The sequence below is a fragment of the Hordeum vulgare genome, chromosome 5H (genome assembly GCF_904849725.1).
Source record: "Hordeum vulgare subsp. vulgare chromosome 5H, MorexV3_pseudomolecules_assembly, whole genome shotgun sequence".
Taxonomy (NCBI): Eukaryota; Viridiplantae; Streptophyta; class Magnoliopsida; order Poales; family Poaceae; genus Hordeum; species Hordeum vulgare.
In genome coordinates, this window is record NC_058522.1 from 230,330,398 (window position 1) to 230,355,419 (window position 25,022).

General features: G+C 47.3%; 1 protein-coding gene across 2 annotated transcripts; it reads left to right on the plus strand.

The window, feature by feature from the left end:
- The first annotated feature begins 172 nt into the window (after nt 1-172).
- Nucleotides 173-18,025, plus strand: LOC123396517 (tRNA nucleotidyltransferase cca2). Of its 2 annotated transcripts, none has more exons than XM_045091433.1 (15): nt 173-571; nt 2,199-2,329; nt 2,790-2,907; nt 3,195-3,247; nt 3,377-3,426; nt 3,544-3,642; nt 9,649-9,758; nt 9,905-10,032; nt 10,315-10,405; nt 15,680-15,763; nt 16,515-16,577; nt 16,683-16,827; nt 17,060-17,224; nt 17,347-17,444; nt 17,520-18,025. In XM_045091433.1, exons 1-15 carry the CDS (start codon nt 245-247, stop codon nt 17,637-17,639), a joined length of 1,782 nt encoding a protein of 593 aa, XP_044947368.1. In that variant the 5' UTR covers nt 173-244; the 3' UTR covers nt 17,640-18,025. The 2 variants fall into 2 exon arrangements, with proteins under 2 accessions (XP_044947368.1, XP_044947369.1); XM_045091434.1 differs by having other exon boundaries at nt 174-571; nt 9,673-9,758.
- Nucleotides 18,026-25,022: the final 6,997 nt, after the last annotated feature.

Here is a 25,022-nt window from a genome sequence, read left to right on the forward strand (position 1 = left end):
TCGCGAAGTAATATGTTACCCACGAGCCATCATTAAAATCTGATCCGACGTGACGATTAGAATCATTGTTTTTTTTTCTTTGCCTGTTCGTGTTTTGCCTTCGCCAAATCAGGACTGTTGATGTATCTTGCATCTTATCAAACGGCTGTTTCGAGGTCATGGCCGATTGGCCGTGGTAGTGTAACCGAGCGAGCGGGCGCAGAGGGCACGAATGCCTTCCGGTCCGGGGTAGCAAACCCGCCGCATGTCTCTCCGCCTCCTTCTCCCACCTCGCGGCAGCCTACTCCTCCTTTCCCCTCTCCGCCGCCGCCACACGTCAAGGCCTCTGCACTTTCGAACAACTGCCGCCGGCGTCCCACATAGAGCCTCTAGTTTCTTCAGTATCCCTATCCGCGCCTTCACCGGTGTGTCGGGCATGGCGGCGGGGACGCACCAGCGGAGCGTGGAGGTTAGGGAGAGCGTGGAGCTGACAGAGGAGGAGGAGCGGATCTTCGCTAGGCTGCTGGACGTCGTCCGCCACTTCGGGCTCGGCACCCAGCTCCGCGTCGCCGGGGGATGGGTCCGGGACAAGGTGAGCTTAATTGAAAAGCTTGATGAGTTTAATTTGTAGGTTTATGGCGTGGTTTCTTGTCGCTCGCATGATATGTTTGGAAATCTTTAATATTCATGTCGCATTGCTTTCCTGCGTATGAGAATTTGTCTGGGAAGAGATTGTTGAATGATGTAGATTAGGGCGTCTCTAGCCAATTTCCCTTTTTTAGGGAATTAAAATTTTGGTCAATTAACCCATCCCAAAACTTAATCCCCTTCCCCGTTACACACATTTTTTTTTGTTAATTCATCCAAACATTTGCGCAAACAATCCAGATTAATGCACTACATTTCAATAGAAACATGAAACAATTCTTACACACCACATCATGATTATATTACGAGCATAAATAAACTTCATCTGATCCAACAAACAATTAAAACATTACCATAACTTGTGCCAAAAGGAACCGAATGAACAAATGCATCCCAAAAAGCCACCAAACACGTGGTGTATTAAAAGTCTTCATAGCTCATAAGGGGCTCATGCACTTGCACCAGCACCGCCGGCGCCACCATTGTCGCCGCCTCCAACATTGCTGCTACCACCACCAAATGACTTAGCCAAGATGTCCCCACGAGATTGCTCCCAGTATTTTCTCGCCCTCTCGCCCATCTTGCTTGGATCCGTGAACATTATAGCACGCTCCTGGCCCACCCTCTTGTTCTTTTTTCCCTTGGCCTCCAATGCAAGCCTGTGCTCCTCAATTTGAATCCTTTCCCCCTCCGCTCGAGCCTTTCTTTCGGTCGCCGCCTTTGCCTTCCACCCCCTCCTCCATCATCTTTATCTCATAGAAACAAGTGGATGGACTCATAGCCCAGTGGCCAGAGCGCAGTGGCGCCTCACAGCAGGTGCGGGTTCGAACCTTGGTTTGGACGTGTGTCTCACACTTTCCTCTCCCTACTGGTCTAGTTTTTTTTATCTCGTAGAAACAACTTATCTTCTCCTCCTTCCTTTCGGCCACCAATGCCCTCTTCACCTTTACCATCGCAATGAGCTCTTGTATGCTCCAACACCTCCATTCTTCTTTGTGGTATTTGCATTTTTTTGTCCATCCAAACGACCATTAGGGGTGGATGGCTTCCCTTGAGGCCGGCGTTTCAGAGCTTGCGGCTTGGAATGGGCTGCCCCCGGTGGATCTTTCCATACCGGGGATTGCCGACATAGGGGTTGGGCAGGAAGGGGGTGGTCGAGTGGGAAGACTGCGGTTGCTCCCTATTTTTCTTGAGACTTGCCCATCCAAGAGCAAATATGAGCTAGTGGGACGAAAATTTGGGGGTGGGGTGAAGCTAATTATGGGCAATTAAAATAGGATAGCTAACTGTTTCCTCGTAAAGAGTAGAGAAGTGCAGAATTTCCTCAGCGACATGTTCATTTTGGATTTTTATATTGGGTGGTGCTATTTGAATATTGCATTTTGTATTAAATAATTGCACGATGCTTGCTATGAGCTGACTAGAAATCATTGGAGATTCTGGAGGACTAGGATCATACCATGAACTTCCATCTCTTTGCAAGAAGGAAAGAATTAACACTGCTTATATTTTATGGAATGATGGTTTGGTATTGTTGGGACTTAACTGTTGCTTTGACATATTCTTGGCAGCTATTGGGGAAAGACTCTGCTGATATTGATATTGCACTTGATAATATGACGGGCCAAAATTTCTGTGAGAGAGTAAATGAGTACTCAAAATTCATGGGTGAAGAGCAGAAAGGAATCGGAGTTATCCAGTGGTATGAAATTTTCATTACTCTAACTCTGACACTCCTAATATAATTTCAGGAGCTTTTTGTTGGCTGATATCCATTGTTACTAGGTAGTTTGATTTTGTATTCCCGTGTTGTGTTCTGATTGCCTCCCTCGTGCTTGGGTGACTCTGGCACTCATGATAATTCTTTTTCGAACCGGGTTACTTCTCTGGCCCTCGAGAGAATTAGTTGTGGCAGGGCTGCATGTGCACTCACCTATGTGTGCTTATAGCATGGGCTGGGGCGTATGTGTGTGTTTGGGGCTGGGGGTGGCGGGTGGGTGGGTGCATTTTCTTTATGCTTTTATACAATATTTTTTTGAGGTCAATTGCGTATGCATGGGAACAAAGGAAATCGTCGCAGTTCAATGCAAATAGAGTACTATGTATATGTTCCTTGCATTTTATCATGTAGTTGCGACCATTTATACCTTCTTTTTTGGCAGCAACCCTGATCAATCCAAGCACTTGGAAACTGCAAGAATGCTTATATATGACATATGGATTGACTTTGTCAACTTGAGGTCCGAAAAGTACGCTGAAAACAGTCGTATTCCTACTGTGGTATGCACATGCATTTAACATTACTTCTTGTACTCATTTTGTTGAGCTTATGCACAAACATTATCTCTTTGCATGTATTTATCTTTTTCAAAGTCTTTTACTTTGCAGTGTGTATTTTCGACGTGGCAAACTACTAAAATATATGTTGATTCACTTGTAATTTGATACACTTATTTTTGGTGGCTCAGTATTTGCAACTTCTTTGTTTCGTATTCATCTCTTTACTCTTGATAATCTGTCGCGTGGCGCAATCAATTTACAGCTATCCCATGCTTTATAATGTGCAGGAGATTGGAACAGCCAAAGAAGATGCACTCCGCAGGGACCTAACAATCAATAGGTAATGCCATGTGATTTCTTTTCAAAATGAGTATGGTATTCTGTAATGTCATGCTTCCATTGGTACAATGTTGATTTCAAGGTTTAACTTATTTCCTATTTAGTTTTTCTAAAATCCAAACTTCGACAGCTTATTCTTCAATATCAACACTAAATTAGTGGAAGATTTAACTGGAAGAGGTGAGTTTCTTTGCTATTACTAGTTCCTAAACCGATGTCATCATTTTATAAATTTTCGCTGTTATGTACTCATGGTGACCATTTTATAAACTCGTGGTGATCCCATACTACGTGAAGGTCTTGAAGATCTGAAGAAGGGCCTCATCGATACACCTTTACCTGCCAAGTCAACTTTTCTGGATGACCCCCTCAGGGTTCTTAGAGCTATTCGGTTTGGTATGTCCTGTGATCAATCTCAAATAGTTCGGTTGATCTTTTCTAATTTTATTATGATATTATGAGTACTAGTACTTTCTATACTTTTATGATTTTAGAGGTGTTCATGATAAGTTTGACTTGCTAATAAGTTTTAGCATCTTAACTTCAAGACATTTCAACTTACGTAATCTTAGCTGAAAACATTATAAAGTGTTACTCTCTTTGATAAGTTGAAATCTTTTTTCGAGAAAATGCAAAAGCCTTTTGCGTTTCATTGCATTGGAAAGAGGGGGAAAACATCCTCCTAAGAGGCTAGTACAACGGTGTTACAAATGGATCAATGAACGTCCCAGGAGGATGGTAGGGTGACCCTAAGACCTTTGGCCCCTGCCTTAGCCCAACTCCTGGACTCATCCTTGATCGCATCAGCGAGCTCAACTAGCGATGGGGTTACATGGTAAAAAACACACGCGTTCCTATGCTTCCAGATCATCCAAGGCACAAGGAGTGCTACCGAGGCCAGCGCTTTGCGGAGCGGGGGTGGCGTGGCATTGCGAGCCCGCAGCCACCAGTCCTGGAGCGTGGCGTCCTGGTCAGGCACCGGAGTCGGGAGGCGTAGCCAGGACATGATCCCGTGCCAGGTCTGCTTCGCGAATGGGCAAGTGAGTAGCAGGTGCTGTATCGTCTCCGGTTCTTGGTCGCAGAGGAGGCACCGAGGGTGGTGTGTGAGGCCATGGCGGGCAAGGCGCTCAACAGTCCAGCAACGGTCCTAATTGGCGAGCCAATGGAAGAACTTGACCTTCGACGGGGCCCAACCCTTCCAAATCAGCTTCCACGAACGGCAAGTGATGGATCCGTGGAAGGTGGCTTGGTAACAAGACCTGGCTGTGTAGTTGCCGCTGGCTGTCCACTTCCATGATAGCTTGTCCGGCTATGAGGAGAGGGTGGTGCGGGACACCAGCAACCATATTTGGAGGTACTGCCCAATCTCCTGTAGGCCAAGGGTGCCGTGGATATCCCGCGCCCAAGCATTGCCGTCAATGCCCTCCGCCACCGTCCGAGATTTCCTGCGATTTTTGGGGATGCACATGTACAGCGAGGGCGCGTGCTCACGGATGGATAGGCCGAGGAGCCAACGGTCCTCCCAGAAAAGTGTCGTCGTTCCGTCCCCGAGCTGCATGGTGGTAGAGGTGTCGAAAAGGCCGTGCTCCTCGGGGGTGAACTGCAGGTCCAGACCATGCCAGGCACGGCTAGTGTCCGTCCGCGACAACCATAACCATCTGAGCCTAAGAGCGAGCCTTGTGCGCTCGAGGTCGCGGACTCCCAGGCCGCCGTACTCAATCGACCGGCATACCCGGCGCCAGTTCACGTGACAGTGCCCTCCGTGGGCGGCCTTGCGCCTGGCCCAGAGGAACCCACGCTGAATCTTCTCGAGCTGCTTCAGGGTTTTCTTCGGAGGGGCGAGGGCGAGCATTTGGTGGATGGGGATGGCGTTGAGCACAGACTTGACGAGCGCCAGCCGCCCGGCCTTGTTCATGAGCCACGCCTTCCATGATGGGAGGCGGCCGGCCACCTTGTCAACTAGTGGTTGCATCTGGGCCGCGGAGGGGCGGCGCGTGGAGAGGGGGATGCCCAGATATGTGATGGGCAGGTCCGCCGTCTGGCAGCCAAGAATCTCTAGCGAGTCGACAGTCGACTCATCTCCATGCAATCCCGTAGCAGAGCTCTTGGCGTAGTTCACGTGCAGGCCAGAGGCGGAACCGAAGACCCCTAAGATGCCCTTCACAGCAAGGACCTCGTCGGTCGAGGCGTGACAGAACAACATCACGTCATCGGCGTATAGCGAGATAGCCGGGATATCACGTCGAGGGTGGAGGCTCCGGAGAATGCCGGTCTGGAGCGCCCGTTGCATGAGGCGGCTGAGCGTGTCGACGGCCAGGACGAATAGCTGCGGAGATGTCGAGTCGCCTTGGCTCAACCCACGGCGGTGCCAGATCGGGGGTCCAGGCACTCCATTGAGCAGGACTCGGGTGCTGGCCGATGAGAGGAGGATGGCCAGCCACTCCCGGAACCTCACTCCGAACCCATATTGGCGCAAGATCTCGAAGAGGAAGAGCCAGGATATGGAGTCGAAGGCCCGGGTGAGGTCGAGCTTGAGCATGATCCTTGGTGCACCCAGTTGGTGCAGTAGCTTGAGGGATTGCCGGACTAGGATGAAGTTGTCGTGGAGAGTGCGTCTGGCGATGAATGCATTCTGGTAGCGGCTCACCAGGCCGTCGAGCATCGGGGCCAAGCGCAAGGAGAGGACCTTCGCGAAGAGCTTAGCCACAATATGTATCAGGCAGATCGGCCGATAGTCGCTAAGCCTGTGGGCATCGGCGCACTTTGGCAGTAAGGTAAGCAGCGCTTGGTTGAGCTTGTGGAATCTGCGCCCCCTCAGCGCATAGAGCAACTCAAAGACCTCAACTATGTCCTGCTTAATGGTGCTCCAGCATGCACGCAAGAACTCCGCGGTGAAGCCGTCCGGCCCCGGCGCCTTGTGCGCGGGCATGCGCCTCACAGCCTCCCAAATCTCCTCAGGGATGAACGGCACCTCGAGGCTCGTCAGGTCAGCGGGCGTAATGAGGTGCTCGAGGTCCAATGTGTGGGCACGGTCGAGCGCTGTGCCTAGCAGCCCGTCAAAGTGAGCAAAGGCCGCCTGGGCCATCTCCTCATGCTCGCTGAGCATCTGCCCATCGACAAGCAGGCTGTACACTCTGTTCTTCTGCCGACGATATGTGCATTGCCTGTGGAAGAAGCTCGTGTTCGCGTCGCCGTCCGAGAAGGAAGATAGGCGAGCACGCTGCCGGGCGATCATACGCTCAAGCGAGGCCAAGCCAAGATAGGACATCTTGATCTGCTTGCGCAGCCAGTCTTCCGGGGGGGTGAGCATGCGAATCTCCATCGCCTGGTCAAAGCGTAGGATTAACTCGCGGGAGATGGCGAGCTTGTCCCTGATGTTGCCCGTGGACTTGGCGCTCCAGCTCGTGAGAGCGCGGCCCGTGGCCTGCAGGCGCCTGACCAGCCGCCTGAAAGGGTCTGGGTCGGACACCAAGCCCCAGGCCGCGGCTACCGTGTCGTGGAAGCTGTCGAGACGCATCCAGAACTCCTCGAAGTGGAAGCGTTTGTGAGCCGAGGGCATGGGCGAGCAGTCCAGAAGCAGAGGACAATGATCAGATACGACGGATGCCAGGCAACGGAGGTGGCACTCGCCATGGCTGTCCTCCCAGTCTGCGCCTCTGCGGTGCAGGGCACCCGGTCAAGGCGCACGAGCGTAGGAGGGGATTGCTCATTGGACCACGTGAAGCGACGCCCATTGAGATAAACCTCCTTCAGAGCTAGGTCGTTGATGACGCGGCGGAACCTACCCATCATGCGATGGTTCACATTGCCCGAGCTTTTGTCCGAGGCACGACATATCAAGTTGAAGTCCCCGCACAACATCCACAGGCCTGGGCTGGTGGCGCGAATGTCGCGCAACTCCTGCAGGAACAACAACTTGTCCTGGTCACTTTGGGGTCCGTAGACCGTGGTGAGCCACCAGGGGTTGCCATTGGGCGCGCGCACCTTCGCAGTCACCGCGTGCTGCGTGAACAGGAGGTCAGAAAGCGTGACAGCCCTGGTTTTCCAGGCGAGGAGGATGCCACCACGCGTGCCATCGGCCGGGAGGTATGTGGACCCATCAAATTCGGACCCCAGCATTTCCAGCACAACAGACGACGAGATCAAAGCCATCTTAGTTTCTTGGAGACATACAATGGACGCGCGGGTGGTACAGAGAGGCGATCGAATAGCGCAGCGCCTAGCGCGCGAGTTAAGGCCTCTAACATTCCACACAACAGTTTGCAAGCCGTGATCCATGAGCAAGGGGTCGACGGGTGACGAGCGGCGCCGCTAACTCGCGCAGGTGGCAACATCGTTGGGCACAGCAGTCAAGCATGCCGGGATCTCCCTGTCGACAAGGGACGCAATAGCCTGCAGGACCGACAGTTGGAGCGGCGTGGCGAACAGGTCGTCGTAGGTCTTCATCTCGGCGGCGGAGATGGGCTGGTTGATGCCGACGATGCCGAGGGTGCGCAAAATCTACACTTGGGCTCGCCTCCCGGCCCTTGGCGGTGTTGCAGCAGCCGTGTGTGTGGCAGCGGATCGTCCCCGCCGGGGACTGAAGTTCAGAGGGGGCCGCGATCTCTTCCCAGGGGATGGCAGGGTGGCATTTAGTTGCTTCGTGGCTGCTTACAGGAACTGTCCCAGCGTCCAGGAGGGGGGGCCTGTGGCTGGCTGGCTGCGCGGCCGTCGCAAGGTGATCGGGGGCGAGGCAAATCTGTTCGATGCAGGCACGCGCGACGCGGCATCAGGGGCGCCATCAGGATCGCTACGTGCGGGCCGCTGCAGAATGGTGATCGGTGATGGGCCGGGGCGGCAAGTGTCCTCGCCATTCGCTGCTGGAGGGAGCCCAATGGTGGGGGGCTCAGGCGAGGCTGGCTCGGGGGAGGCCTGCTCGACAGGGGGCGTCCCTGTAGCGGGCTGACTCGTGGGCAGGGGCCCAATAGCCAAATCCGGCGCGGCGGCAACGGTTTCCTGGTTTCCCGCGCGTGCCAAAGCGGTGCCCGCGGTGGTCCGCGGCGTCTGATCCAAGACGCCAGGCGGGTCCCGCGCCGCAGGGGTGATCGTGGCGCAACTTTGGCCCGACCAAGCGGCAGGCGTGACTGGCGTGGTGGGGTCGTCTGGCTGGGAATCAGGGACTTGGCTGGTGAACGCGAGCTCAGCCGACGCAGAGGTGGCCCCGATCGCATCCACTTCCGGCATGAGGGGGGCGCGGGGGCGTGCGGTCCCGAGCACATCCGCCTCGGTGGTGGTGGGGGCGCGCGGATTTGAAACGGCAGGGGGTATTTGGGCGTTGCCAGCCAACCGCGGCTCGCCAGCTGTCGCCGAAGCAGGAGCCGCCCTGACGCTGTCCGAGGGTTGCGCAGGTAGGTGCGCGTGGGCCCCCGACGAAGCTCCCTTTTGCAGGCTGATGACGCGGTCCCTCGTGCCTTTGTTGACGCGCTGACGGAGGCCTGTGGGCCCCTGCGGCCTGGGCCAGGCCAGCATGCCTAGCCTAGCAGGACGAGAGCCTTTCGGCGGCGCCGCCGCAACAGGCCAGGAAGCCGTCGTGGTAGTACCATCAGCACGGCCGGGGCGGCGCACACGCCAGGCCGGCGCGTCGATGGCCATGCCATCCGCGCGGCCGGCCGGAGCCTCGTCGGCGCGCCTGCGCTTGCGACCGCGTCGGCGCGCGCGTCCTGGGGTGGGCCTTGGCCATGGCCCTGGCCGCGCCTCCTGCCCTCGCCCGCGTCGTCCCCGTCAGGTCCTCCGGCCGCCTGAGGATCGTCTGGCGCGGCCTGATCCGCTCCGCCATGGTGAGCTCGATCGTGATGGGGTAGGGCAGAGTCCTGATGGCGGGAGCTTTCGAGGGCACGCGAGCAGGAAGCTGCTCGACGAGAGCCAGCACCACAACACGCCGGATGTCAGCGGGATCGTGTGCGTGGCCGGAGAGGCGGAAGACGGCGAGGTCGTCGCGCGAACGCGTGCGGGGGTGCAGCCGTTCAATCCAGCAACTCGATCCCAGGACGTGCTCGGCCGTGGAGAGATGCCACGCGTGGGCGGGGATGCCGCGGAGCTCCAGCTCCACGCGGTACCCGAGGTCGTCGGCGTTGGCATGTGCCAGCTTGCACCATGGCCGCAGAGAGAGGGCAAAACGGGGCGAGCAGAGGATGTGCTCGCCGTTGAGCCAGCGCATGGTGGCCAAGGAGAAGAACGAATTGGTCATGAGGTCTGATTTCGTAAGTTGAAATCTTACCCATGTGTTCATCAGTAATCAATTCGTAGCCACTTACTTGCTTGTGCAAATGCCTGCTATGACGTATAAATATAATTAAAGGGTGTGATAGTGACTTGGATTGGTTTTTTCTTTTCTTTGTGTATGCTAATATTCATCTCTGGCAGCTGCTAGATTCAGCTTTACATTAGCTGTAGATTTGAAAGAAGCTGCTTCTGATGAAAAGGTGAAGTCTGAACTTGGAAGCAAGATTAGCAGAGAACGAATTGGTCATGAGGTCTGATTTCTACACTAATTGTCAACCGATGTTTCCTTTTGCTTCTTCCTGTTTTTTTGTATAAGTAACGAAATTTTGCCATTGTGTATTGAGTGACACCAAGCAAATCCCTAGGTCACTAATATTGTAGTTTGCATATTGTGCAGGTAGACCTCATGATGTCAGACAAACACCCTGTCAATGCAATGCGTTATATCCGTGACTTGGGATTGTTTTATGTTGTTTTTGCTTTTCCTGAGAAACTAGGGCCTCCAGTTTTTGACAAACATGATTGGTATGTATCTGTTCTAATATGCTATTGTGTATGTTTGGACTACATGCAATATGCAGGTACCTAACTATATGTCAGTTACACTTCAGATTTTTTGACCTGGAGACTTCTACTCCCTCCGTCCGAAAATACTTGTCATAAGGAGGAATGTATCTAAATGTATTTTAGTTCTAGATACATTCATTTTTATACATTTGTGCGACAAATAATTTCGGACGGAGGGAGTACAAATTAGTATGCACTTGTCTATTTGTTTCCAATAGCTCGTATATTCTGTTGGTTCAGGCTTTGTGTTTCACATCTTGAAGCAGCATGGAATCTTGCACATTCTATTGGCCGTTCTGTGTTCAGTGGTGGTTCTGATTCCAAGTCACAGGTCTGCGAGTTTTCATCATATATCTTGTTAAATAACACCCCTAAAATCATATTTCTTGCATGATATGTTATTTTTAGCCGTTTCCTGTGTTGACGTTGAAATGCATATGGCCGAAAGTAAAACTCAAGTAACCTCGAAATAATTTATAACAAACCAACACTATCCTGATTCTTCTCTGTAACAGTAATGGATTCTTACGGCATCTATAGAGTGTTTTTGAACCTGATGGAGCCATGACAGCTGGGAGTACAAAATATTGCTCTTCATCATTCAAATCTCTCTCTATAGATCCATTGCAGTATTATAGTGAATTTAGTATAGTACTGTAATTCAGAAAATCTATGATAGAAGTTATGTGCAATGGCTACCAAGACATACTTGATTTTTGTGGATGTTATTGTTAGAGTATATATATAGTCATGTAACCTTTCGTACTTATCCCATTGTATAAGGGGTTCCTAGCATATATTCCACAATTGTACATGTATATATACCGGCCTATATGGCCTTGTTAAGCTTTATGCACTAGCCAGTGCAACCAAAAGTCCGAACTGATGGAAAGGGCTAGTGCAATCCACATATACTGTAACACCCCCTCTCATATACTGTAACACCCCCTCTCACGTGTGACAAGTCAACACGTGCAACCGGAAGAGAGCGACGATGCGCGAAACTCACGTATGACTTAAGAGGTCTCTACGTGGACACAAAGGGGGGCTACCAGCAATTTTTTAAATAAATTGCGAAAGCCAGGACTTGAACTAAGACCTTAGCTCTGATACCATGTTAAGCTTCATGCACTAGCCAACGCAACCAAAAGTCCGAACTGATGGAAATGGCTAGTGCAATCCACATATACTGTAACAGGCCTCATGGGAATACAAGTTGCATATTCCTATCATGGTATCAGAGCCCTAGGGTTTTTTTCGCACGCGCAACTCGTGCTTTTTCCGATCCAGTTCTTGTGCCGGCCGCGTCGTGCTTTTTCTCTCTCTTGCCGATGCTCGCGCCTGCAGCTTCTGCCCGTGTCCCTGTCTACACAGGGCTCGTGCTCTGCCCCGTTCCACGCCTCCTCGTCGTTGGATCTCCGCCACCCCGCGCCCTCGCCGGTCCTCCGCCGCGCCGGTCTAACGCTGCCCCCGCGCCCTCGCCACGGTCCTCCGCGGCAGCCGCTGTCCTCGTCGGAACTCGCTGCTGCTGCAACTCCCCGCCAATCTCGTCGGATCTCGCTGCTGCTGCAGCTCTCCACTGCCCGCACCGGTTCCTGCCGCTGAACTTTGCTGCAGCGCTCCTGGTAGATTCCTGTGCGGTTCTGGTTTGCGGCCCGATCCTCACGCGTGAGCACTGCTGCCTGGTTGCCTGTTGGCCAAAAAAATGTCTTCCTCATCGGGCTACGTTGTAGTTTCTTGCTGTCAGTTGATTTTTGATGGTACCAACTACATCGAGTTTGCTGGGTTCATGCGCATTCACATGCGTGGGCTTCGTCTTTGGGGCGTTCTTTCTGGTGAGGTTCTCAGTCCACCGTGCCCAGTTTCTCCTGTGGCTCCCACTCTGCCGATGCCACTAGTTCTTGCCGTGGATGCTAATCAGGCTACGAAGGATGCCGCTAAGCTTGCTGATGAGGCTGCCATTCGTGCTTATGATGAGCAGTTTTTGGCTTATGAGGAGGCTCTTTCTACCTATCACGAGGCCTTGTCTGCTTATACTCAATGGCTTGATGATGATGCCCGAGCTGCCGCTGTTCTTACTGCCAGTGTTCTGCCTCAGTCTGCCCTTGAGTTTTTGGGCCTCCCTACTGTCTTTGAGATGTGGACCCGTCTCCGTGAGCGTTATCAGCCCTTTGGTGATGCCTTATACTTGTTCGTGGTTCGTCAGGAGCATGCTCTTCAGCAGGGTGACTCCACTATTGATGATTTCTATGCACAGAGTTCTGCTATCTGGCGTCAGCTTGATTCTCTGCACACCGATGGTTGTCGTACCTGCTAGTGTTGTCAGGCTGTTAGGGCTGATTTGGAGTTTCATCGTGTCTACGAGTTTTTATCTCGACTTTGCAAGGAGTTTGAGCCTCGACGTGCTCAGTTGTTTGCTCGTGGTTGTATCTCTCTCATGGAGGCGCTTTCTGAGATTCGTGCTGAGGAGACTCGCCTACGTGGCGCTGGGTTACTTGAGGTTCCCTCTGTGCTTGCTGCTCGAGTTCCTGCTATACCGCCTGCTGCACCGGCTCCTTCCTGCTCCAGTGCTCCACCGCTCTTGCCTACTCCTACAGGAGGTCAGGGTCGCTCTCGTCCTCATTGTGGCTTCTGCAATATGGATGGGCATGTTGAGTCTCAGTGCTTCCAGAAGAAGCGACACATGCGTAAGGCACGATCCTCATCTTCAGGGAACTCTCCTTCGACATCGTCTGCCACAGCCTTGACTGAGCAAGATATTCTGAGGCTTAAGCGTCTACTTGCTGCTTCAGGTTCTTCTTCGACGGGTACTGCAGGTTCTGTGACTGATGCTTCCCGCACTGAGAAACCACCACAGTCAGGTACATCCTCGTGGGTTCTGGACTCCAGAGCTTCTTTTCATATGTCTTCTCATTCTTCCAATTTGTCCTCTCTTAGACCACTTGATTTTCGTGTTCATGTATTCACTGCTGATGGTACTCCTCTTTTTGTTGCTAGTCGAGGCAATCTTACCACACCCTCTTATTTCCAAGATGTTGCGTGTTCTTGCCGAGCAAGGGATTGTCTCTCAGTTCTCTTGTCCTGGTGCTCATGCTCAGAATGGTGTGGCTGAGCGTAAGCATCGTCACCTTCTTGAGACAACTCGTGCATTGATGATCGCCGCCTCTCCCCCGCCTCATTTTTGGGCTGAGGCTGTCTTCACCTCCACCTATCTCATCAATCTTCAGCCATCCGCTGCTCTACAGGGTGGTCTTCCTTTCGAGCGTCTTTTCGATCGTTCTCCTGATTATTTGACGCTTCGTTTGTTTGGTTGTGTTTGCTATGTTCTTCTTGCCCCTCGCGAACGCATCAAACTGACCGCTCAGTTTGTTGAGTGTGTTTTCTTAGGCTATAGTGATGAACATAAGGGCTATCATTGTTGGGATCCTATCGGTTGTCGGATGCGTATTTCTTGGGATGTGACTTTTGATGAGTCTCGTCCCTTCTACCCGCGTCCATCTTCCTCAACCTTTTTAGTGGAGGATATCTCTTTCCTCACTTTTCTTGACATACCTATCAACCCCGTCGAGCCTTTGTCTATCCGTCCTGCTCACTCTGCTTCTCCACCTCTTGCTGATTCGCTACCACCATCTCCCACGGTTTCCTCCCCTCGCATGTCACCGGATTCTGCACCTTCCTCCCCGGTGACTTCTTCGTCTCCACCCCCTACTTCTATCTCGACTATTCCTCCTCGTATTCTTCCATCTCTTCCTCAGCATTATACCCGTCATTCACGTAATATGGATGTGTCCATTGATGTGTCGTCCTCCTCTCAGCCTACCTATGGCTCGCGTCCGCTTTCGTCTGTTGATCACCTTGTTTTTTCAACCGCTGGTGCTGCTGTTCTTGAGTCGACTTCTTATCATGAGGCTATTGTTTACCCCGAACGGCAGTTTGCGATGACAGAGGAGATTGCTGCTCTTGAATGCACCGGTATATGGGATCTTGTTTCTCGCCCTCCATGTGCCCGTCCTATCACTTGTAAGTGGGTCTACAAGGTTAAGACTCGCTTCGATGGTTCTCTTGATCGTTACAAAGCTCGTTTTGTGGCTCGTGGTTTTCAGCAGGAGCATGGTCGTGATTACGATGAGACTTTTGTTCCCGTGACCCATATGACCACTATTCGTACACTTCTTGTTGTGGCCTCTTCACGCCACAGGTCTGTCTCTCAGCTTGATGTTAAGAATGCCTTTCTTAATGGTGAGCTGCGTGAGGAGGTATATATGCAGCCACCACCTGGATATTCTGTTCCTGATGGCATGGTATGTCATCTTCGCCGCTCTCTCTGTGGCCTTGAGCAAGCCTTTCGTGTCTGGTTTGAGCGTTTTGCCTTTGTGGTGACTGCCACTGGTTTTTCAGCGAGTGCTCATGATCCAACATTGTTTGTCCATCTTTCACCTCGTGGTCGTACTTTTCTTTTGTATGTCGATGACATGATCATCATTGGCGATGACCCCGGGTATATTGCCTTTGTAAAGGCCCGTCTTAGCGAGCAATTTCTTATGTCCGATCTTTGACCTCTTTGCTACTTTCTTGGGATTGAAGTCTCTTCTACCTTTGATGGTTTTTTTATATCTCAGGAAAAGTATATTCAGGATCTTCTTGCTCGTGCTGCTCTTACTGATGAGCGCATTGTTGAGACTCCCATGGAGTTCAATGTTCACCTTCGTGATACTGATGGTGACCCCTTGCCTGATCCGACGTGTTACCGTCATCTTGTTGGGAGTCTTGTCTATCTAGCTGTCACTCGTCCGGATATCTCTTATCCGGTTCATATTCTGAGTCACTTTGTCTCCGCTCCCACTTTGGTTCACTATAGTCACCTTCTTCGTGTTCTACGATATCTTCGGGGCACGATCTCTCACCGCCTATTCTTTCCTCGCTCTAGTTCTTTACAGCTTCAGGCTTATTCGGATGCTACGTGGGCTAGTGATCCCTCAGATCGTCGTTCACTTTCTGCTTATTGTGTTTTTCTTGGTGGTTCTCTCATTTGCTTGGAAGACGAAGAAACAGACTGTAGTTTCTCGTTCGAGTGCAGAGGCTGAGTTGCAAGCTATGGCTCTTTTGACGGCTGAGGTGACTTGGTTACGGTGGTTACTTTAGGATTTTGGTGTTTCTGTCACTACATCTACTATACTATTATCTGACAATACAGGTGCTATTAGCATTGCGTGGGATCGTGTGAAGCATGAGCTCACCAAGCATATTGGTGTTGATGCTTTCTATGTGCGTGCTGGTGTGCAGGATCAGGTCATTGCTCTTCAGTATGTGCCTTCCGAGTTATAGTTGGCGCATTTTTTGACGAAGGCCCAGACTAGAGCACAGCATGGCTTCTACCTCTCCAAACTCAGTGTTGTTCATTCACCATGAGTTTGAGAGGGGTTGTTAGAGTATATATCTAGTCATGTAACCTTTCGTACTTATCCCATTGTATAAGGGGTTCCCTGCATATATTCCACACCTGTATATGTATATATACCGGCCTATGGCCTCATGGGAATACAAGTTGCATATTTCTATCAGTTATTTTGTTTTCCCAACTCTTAAGATTTGCTATGATGTTTAGGATGAACAGCAACGGCTTTGTCTGTACAGCGCGCTATTTACTCCAGTTCGAAATATGTTCTACATGGACAAAAAATCAAAGAAGGTAACATAACTCAGGCATCCTCCAGATTTGTTTAAATCCATACATTTAACTATTTAAGGAGGCAAACTGTGTATACGCTTGATGTTCTTTGGTTGACTAAGTTATCAACTTTTCTGCAATGCTGTAAGTGAACAAACTCATAACTAGACTGATCTGAGAGGGCTGGCTTGGGGCATCATGAGCATATTCCGTTTTTCCTACACTAAACATAGGAATAAGATTATCTAACTCAGTGCATTATCTTTCTTCACTAATTCAAGCATTATGTACATAAGCAGCCAAAATTTTCTGTTGTAGTCTACCTGCGGACATTCTTCAATGCTCTGCAAGTGTCTACCTGGGTATGCTTGCTTGTTTCATAGAAATAGATAGTGTCAACCTGGGTACGCTTGCTTGTTTCGTAAAAATAGATAGTGTCTACCTGGGTACACTTGCTTGTTTCATAGAAATAGATATTTTTCTGGATAGGTTAAGCTTCATTTGAAGCCGAACATTAGGTGCTAATCTTTGTCTATTGGTCTACCTTAACTTTTGGTTAGACGGTGGGTTCTTTGCAAGGTATAAAACGGTTTATGTTATTTACAAAGAAACTTTTGGAGGTGGGTAAATTTGTTAACTCCCTCCGATTCATATTACTTGGAGGTGGATCGGAGGGAGTAACAAACTAAACAGCTTGATAATCATCACATCACATTCATTTGCCTCTATTGTTTTATGGAAGTACTCAACAGGCCTGTTGTGTCATCTGCAGGTTCCAGTTGTTAGCTATATTATTCGGGATTCTCTAAAGCTGAAAGCTAGTGATGCTGACACGGTACAGTTTATTGAGCAGTCCTAATCTCGAAAGTATTTGTTTATGCTTGTATGTGCTGTGTAATTTAATTAAAAAAATAACTTCTCATTGTCTGTGTGTTGAAAGATTGTGAACATACATGTTGCGAGTGAAAAGTTTGCTGAATTAATTCTTCTCCTGGAGTCAAATGAGAATCTGGAAACTTTGAAAGAGAAGCTGGATGATGAATATCTAGAGATACCAACAGACTTAGTGAAACGTGTTTTTGCAGGTTAGTGCTGGCCATCATTATTTTTAAATTTGGAATGTCCTTCATATTGGTCAGTTCCTTAAAAGTTTGAAGCTTCTGATGGTCTTAATATGGGCATTCTAGGTACACGATATCTTTTGATTTAACTTGTTAGGGCACTTGCTGGTTGTGGATCAATTGTATCGATTTGTTTGCAGTATTCTTATTTCCTTGTGTTATTGGATAAAATTTCTGACATTTCCGAGCATTTCAGGAATTATACTTCGTGAAATAAAGGGTTTTTGGCGTCTGGCACTGTTTATCTCAACTCTTGTCTATCCAGAAGTTGGCAATGCCAGTGATTCCCCGGGCGAGCAGGATGAACTAGATAAAAGGAAAGAGAGATACAACAGTGTGGAGCGATCAATAACTGACCTTGGTAAAGAACTTACCTAATGACTACTGCATGCCTCTTTTTAGTTTCTTATCATGATCCTGATAGTTGATGTGATCCTCTCATAACTACCTCCTGATTTATACCTTGTTGTTCTACTTGACCAGATCTTGATGGCGTATGGAAAATGAAGCCGTTGCTTGATGGAAAGGCCATTATGGGGATCATGCAGGTCAAGTCCGGAGGTCCCTTGATTGGAAAATGGGTATGTACGAACCCCCTGTAACCATTCCAGTTCCTGTGCATTCTTAGTTAACACAAAGATGTACATTTCTCCCAGCAACAACGGCTAGTGAAGTGGCAGCTTGCGCATCCTGAGGGAACTATGGAGGAATGCATGGAGTGGATGAAGCAGTCGGAACAGCAGTCAAAACGCCAGAAAATAGAATGCAGGAGTTGAGGATCATTGATTGACATTTTGAGCTTAGGCAGTCCTCACAACTCGGTGATAGGTCACGAACTTCACATGGTCTCTGTTCGTGGTAGTATTACCTTTTCATGATTATTAGCAGGAACTTTGACCTTGATTGCTTTGCCACCATGGTTGCTTTCCTGTTTCCCGTTCCGTTGGAGATGGATGGGACGTTACCCTCTGACATCTACTCCCTCCGTGTTAGAATAAGTCAAACTTTGTACTAGCTCTAGTATGAAATTATACTAAGCTTAAGAGACATATTTTAGGACAGGGAGTAGTAAATTAGATTTTCTTCACCTGAGTCCATTTGAAACTTCTACTGAAATTATGTTTTATCCAACCAGAAAAGTTCTGATTTTTTCCTTTGAAAAGGCAATGCGAGAACTTTATGATGTACTTCTTCCATTTCTAAATATAAGTCTTTTTAAAAAATTTACTACGAAATACATACGAAGCAAAATAAATGAATCTATAATTTAAAATACGTTATGTAATTTGTAATGGAATCTCTTAAAAACACATATTTAAAAACACATATTTAGGAATTGAGGGAGTAGTGGTTATCTTGTATACCTAAATAGTTGATGAAACAAGTGTCATATATATCTAATGGCATCTTCAACAGCCTTTGTATATTTGCATTCACTTGTTATTTTACAAATCTTGATTAAAAAACCTTCTCCAACAGTTTTTTAATAAGTGGTCTCTTATCATTTTTTTACAAAGCTTGCTATATTTGCATCTATACTTTGCATATTTGCCAAACCAAAGGACACTTTGTACATTTTTAGCAAGCCTCTTAAAGACTCATTTTGTTCCAATGACAAGTGGGTCTGTGTGCGCGCGTGTGTGTTTGTATACGTGTATGCTCTATGCGTACGTGTGTGTGTACATGTGTATGTACGTGTGTGCTGCATGTGTATGTGTGTGTGCTACATGTGTACGTGTATGTGTGTTGCATGTGTATAAGTGTATGTGTGTGTGTGCATGGGTACGTGGATGCGAGTATACATATACATGCACATATGCTACTGTGTAATGTGTCTATGATAAACTGTTTCCACATTTATGTGTACGTGTGTGTGTGCTGCATGTGCGTAAGTGTATGTGTGTGTGCATGGTACGTGGATGCGAGTTGTGCAAGTATACATATACATGTACATATGCTACTGTCAATGTGTCTATGACAAACTGTCCCCACATGTCATTGTGTGTTTTATGCAAATATAGCAATTCAATATACAAAGACTATCAAAGAAAAAACATGTTGGCTTATAAACCTTCTATTTTCTCATGCTATAACAAGTTTTTTAACAATCCAATATACAAAAGCTGTTGGAGATGTTCTAAATAGTTAGATCCCGCCAACTCTAATTCTTTTAATATGTACTCATTATATCATCACATGCTTGAAAAGATGCCCACATTCGCATGTATCATGCATTTGGTGCACACTATTTGTATTCAATAAATATTCTACAGTTATACAACAACCAATTACAATAACTTTACTTCCTCTGTTCCAAAATAAGTGTTGGTTAATTCCTCAAAACTTCAACTCTCGTCGACGCTGGAATCTTGGGGCCGATTTACACTTGTTCCTACAATCGGTTGTGCGTGTGCAAATATGAAGGCGATTGTGCTTGCGCGGTAGTGCATAAGATAGCCGATGCGTGTACACGTTAGTGTGTGAGGTGTTGTCATGCTCGGTTGTACGACGACCGTTGTGCTTATGCGAGTATGCATGTGTGTTGTGTGTGCTCCTGCATGTGCGTGGTGCTTGTGCTCTTGTGATGCTCTTGTGCCGCTAATCATGGGAAACGTTGTAGATTTTTGCCATACAGATCACTATGAAGATGCATACAATGTTTAGAACGTATCGTTATCAACTTCGAGTTGCAGTGGAAGAATAGTTGGTATTGATCGAATGATCCCTCAAACCGAAGACCGAAAACACAACCCCTCTACGAATTGCATGGGTAAGGGTTTCACGACCCGACAACGCTTCACCATCCAGAGCTTTGCGGCACCGAAGAAATAGAGGAGGTAGAAGAGAACCTCACAACGCTTCTCTATTATGAGGACTCGAGAAAACTAGAACTATATCAAGTCTACATCAATAACTAGAACAAGAGAAATAGGGGACCAAAGGGACTTGCTTGTCCAAGAGGGGGTGCCCCCTCACATATTTATAGATGGAGGGGAGGCGAGGCACCAACTTGGGGAGGGTTCCTCACCTTGGTGCGCGAGCCAAGGGAGAGGAGTCCCTCTCCAACTAAAATCCACCCCAACCTTGTCCTACAAGCTAAAGGGTCGCCTCAACCTTATTCGAGCAATGGCGCTCGTAAATAAATCCTATGGAGTTCCCAGTAATTACCGGAGCCCTCGCATATTTATATTAGGTCCCCGAAAATATTTTCCGCCTATATAGCATTACCCGGTAATCTCCGAAACCGTTCCGGTAACCCGAAACACTTCCAGTTCCTCTTGAAACTATTTCTTTTATTCTCATAAAATTTCGGTAATATTTTCTCATATTCCCAACTCCTATAGAACTCAAGATATCACAATCCCTTAAGCGTGCGACCATACAGGTTCAGTGGAATATTGACATGAACGAAAACACTTTCGTTCAATGATCAATAGCAAAATCATGGGCATCCATATTGACCACTATACTCACACGAATGATATTGGGGTGAACCTTTTGATTATCATACATTATTCCTTTTGCTTCGCTATATCCAAACCAAGTCTAAGGGGGGATCCAAGACTGAAAGTGAGTGCTTCTACTGCATGGGAACTAGACGTTGGAAGCAACTACAAGAAGTACCCGCAGATAAGAAGTCTAGAAACACCGGGAAAGGTATACCTGTTATACATGTTAATTTCATTGACACTTTATTTGCTAGCGAAAATTCTAAGTAGTGAGTATTTGATACTGGATCGGTTGTTCACATTTGCAACTCAGCAGAGGGACTTCTGAGAGTGCGCAAGCTCACAAAGAATGAGGTCGTGATGCGTGTTGGGAATGGTGCTCGGGTGGCCACGCAAGCCATCGACATCATGCCTCTACATTTCCCTTCATGATTTATCTTAGAACTAAGTAATTGATTATTTGTTCCAACATTGTGTAAGAACAATATCTCTGGATCATGTCTTATACACCATGGGTATTCCTGCAAGAGTGAGAACAATGGTTCTTCACTTTATTATAAGGATATGTTTTATGGATTTGGACCCATTGTTGGGGGCCTTTTCATTATGAATCTTGAATGTGAAAATGATGTCTTTAACATTGAAACTAAACACCTTAAGAAGGGTGAAATCACTACTACTTCCATGTGGCACAACCGTCTTGGTCACATCAGAATGAAACACATGCACAAACTTCATAAAGATGAAATTTTACCATCTTTTTATTTTGAATATTTGACACATGTGAAGCTTGTCTAATGAGGAAAATGACCAAGACGTCATTCACATGTCATCCTGAACTGACGTGTTAATTATTGGAAATAATACATATTGATGTATGTGGTCGAATGAGCACATTTGTACGCAGTGAGTATTTTTATTCTATGACGTTTACTAATGACTTAAGTAGGTATGGATATATTTACTTGATGAAGCATAGGCCATAAACCTTTGAAAAGTTCAAAGAATTTCAGAATGAGGTAGAAAATCATCGTAACAGAAAAGATTAGGTTCCTGCAATCAGATCGTGGAGGCGAATATCTTAGTCACGACTTTAGCCAACATGTAAGTGACCGTGGAATCGTTTCACAGCTTACGCCTCCCGGAAATCCACAGAGAAATAGAGTACCCGAGCAACGTAACCAAACCCTGTTAGATATGGTAAGGTCAATAATGTCTCCCAAAGAACTGCCGATATCTTTTTGGGGTCACGCACTAGACACTGTCGCTCATACACTAAACAAGGCACCGTCAAAGTCTGTTAGGACGACACCACATGAGATGTGGAATGGGAAGAAACCCAATTTGTCACATCTTAAAATTTGGGGTTGTGAGGCTTATGTAGAAGGTTTAGAACCTACAAAACTTGACCCCAAATCAGACAAATGTTACTTCATAGCTTATCAAAAAGAAACTATTGGGTATTCTTTCTACCACCGGTCCGATAACAAAGTGTTTGTTGCAAAGAATAGACACGTTCTTGAGAAAGAATTTCTCACTAGAGAAGTGAGTGGGAGACAGCCGAACTTGATGAGATTATTGAATCTTCAACAAATGTTGATAGGGATGATGAACCAGAAGTAATTATGCAAATTATCCCTACAACCGAGCCAGAAGTTGATGCAGCCCATGCGAAAACTTCAGACAAGTTTGTGGATGAACAACGTAAGTCAGGTAGGGCTATCCAGCCACCTCAATGGTATCATAACAAAATCTTCATTCTTGAGGATTATGAACCTGCACATTACAAGGAAGTGATGGCACGGTCCAACTCAAGGGAATGGGATATAGCCATGAAATCCGAATAGAGTCCATGCACAAAAACCAAGTTTGGGACTTGGTAGAACTTCCAAAGGGCGTTAAGCCTGTTGGTTGTAAATGAATTTTCAAAAGAAAGACATATGTGAATGGTAACATTACTGTCCAGAAAGCTAGACTTTTCGCAAAAGGATTCACACAAGTACAAGGAGTTGACTACAACGAGACTTTCTCTCCTGTAGTAATTGCTGCTTATTTTGATTAGAAAATATGGCAAATGGATGTCAAAATGACTTTCCTAAATGGAAACATCAAATAGGATGTACACATGATACATTGTCGGTCCTAGGGATCCTCGCGAAAGGATTCCCGCAAGTTGAAGGAGTTGACTACAACATGACTTTCTTGCGTGTAGCTATGCTTAGGTCTTTACGGATACTACTAGCAGTTGTTGCTTATTTTGATTACAAAATATGGCATATGGATATCAAAAGGACTTTCCTAAATGTAAACCTCAAAGAGGATGTATACATGATACAACCTGAAGGTTTTTAGATCCCAGGGATGCTAAAAAGGCATGCAAGCTTCAAAAGGCCGTTTATGGTCTAAAGCAGACATCAAGGATCTGGAATATCCATTTCAGTGAAGTGGCCAAAGAGTTTGTCTTCATCAGGAATGTCGAAGGATCTTGTGTTTACAAGAAATTTAGTGGGAGCACAAACACATTTCCAATCTTATATGTGGATGCCATATTATTGATTGACAATGACGTGAACTTTCTTATTGAAATAAAATAGTCATTGAATAATTTTTTCCAATGAAAGACTTGGGTGAAGCAACATATATATTGGGAATAAATATCTATATAGATAGATCAAGACGCATGCTAGCGCTTAGCCAAAGCACGTACATCGACAAAATATTAAAAAGGTTTAATATGGAGAATGCCAAGTAAGGCATGCTTCCAATGTCACCTCGCACAAAGCCCGTCATGAATTAGTGTCCTCAAACACTTGATCAGCGAGTTCATATGAATTATGTTCCATATGCTTAGGTAATTGGTTCCATCATATATGTCCTGATATGTATAAGACCAGATGTTTCCATACGCTAAGTGTTAGCAGCAGGTACCAAAGTGATCCAGGATTGGAGCACTGTGCCGCAGTCAAAAATATTCTCAAGTACGTGATATGTATCCAACGTATCTATTTTTCCAAACACTTTTGCTCTGGTTTTGGACTCTAATTTGCATGATTTGAATTGAACTAATCCGAACTGACGCTGTTTTCACCAAAACAACCTTGGTGTTATTTTTGTGCAGAAATAAAAGTTCTCAGAATTGGACGAAACCTTTTGTGAATTATTTCTATTGGATCGATAGAAGAGGCGTCTAGAGGGGGGGGGGTTGAATAGTCTACTTGCATAAATTAAAATTCTAGCCTTTTCGCAATTTTAATGGTCGGTAGATTTTAGCAATTCTAACAAGTCTACTGCACCTTACATATGCTAGTCAACAAATATGGCAGCAGAAAGTAAATACATTGCACATGTAAGTAAGGAGTAGAGTTCAGGAAGATCAAACACAAAGATGACACGACGATTTTGGCGTGGTTCCGATAAGTGGTGCTATCGTACGTCCATGTTAGTGGAGACTTCAAACCATGGAGGGTAACAACTGCGAGAGTCCACAGAGGGCTCCACCCAGAAGGGGTTCACGAAGAAGCGGCCTTGTCTATTCCATCATGGATTACATCCACACAAGACTAACCTCACTCACGGTAGATCTTCACGAAGTAGACGATCTCCTTGCCCGTACAGACTTCTTGGTTCAACTCCACAACACGAAGTAGGAGGCTCCCAAGCAACACCTAACCAACCTAGGAGGCACCACGATACGTCCATTTTGCATCATGTTTTTTTACTCTTACTTATAGTGTTTTTATGGATTTTGCCACTTGGTGGAGTAATTGTAATGCATTTTCTCTCATAATATGGAAGGTTTACATTAAGAGGGAGAATTCCGGTATATGGAATTATCGACCAAGAAAATCTACGTCAGAGATACCTATTTTGCACATCTACGAAGATTTATTTTAGAATAAATAAAAAATACTGGAGCGAAGAAGTACTAGAGGGGGGCTACTAGGCGCCCACTAGACACTAGGGCGCGCCAGGGCCCCCACGCATGACCTGATGTCCAGTGGGCCCCCTGGCCCACCTCTGTCGATCATCTTCTGTTATAAATTCCCTTTTACCCTGAAAAAAAATCACAGGAGGACTTTCGGGATGAAGCGCCGCCGTCTCGAGGCGGAACCTGGCAGGAGCACTTTTCCCCTCCGGCACAGCGATTCCGCCGGAGGAACCTCCCTCCCAGAGGGGGAAATCGAGGCCATCGTCATCACCAATAACCCTCTCATCATGGGAAGTCCAATCTTCATGAACATATTCATTAGCACCATCTCCTCTCAAAACCCTAGTTCATCTCTTGTGCTCAATCTTGTACCGGAACCTTGGATTGGTACCTCGGGTGCGACTAGTAGTGTTGATTACATCTTGTAGCTGTTGCTTTATGGTTTATTTGGTGGAAGATCATATGTTGAGATACAATATGCTATTTAATACCTTTGTGATCATGAACATGTTTATCACTTGTGAGTAGTCTATTTTGTTCTTGAGGCCACGAGAGAAATCATGTTGCAAGTACTCATGTGAAGTTGATATTCATTCGATATTTTGATGATATGAATGTTGTGATTCCCTTAGTGGTGTTATGTGAACGTCGACTACATACGACTTCATCATCTTTGGGCCTGAGTGAATGCATTGTGGAGTAGTAATTAGAGGGTGGGTTTCGAGAGTGACAACAACTTAAACCCAGTCTAGGCACTACTCCCTAAGGGGCTGATTTGGATC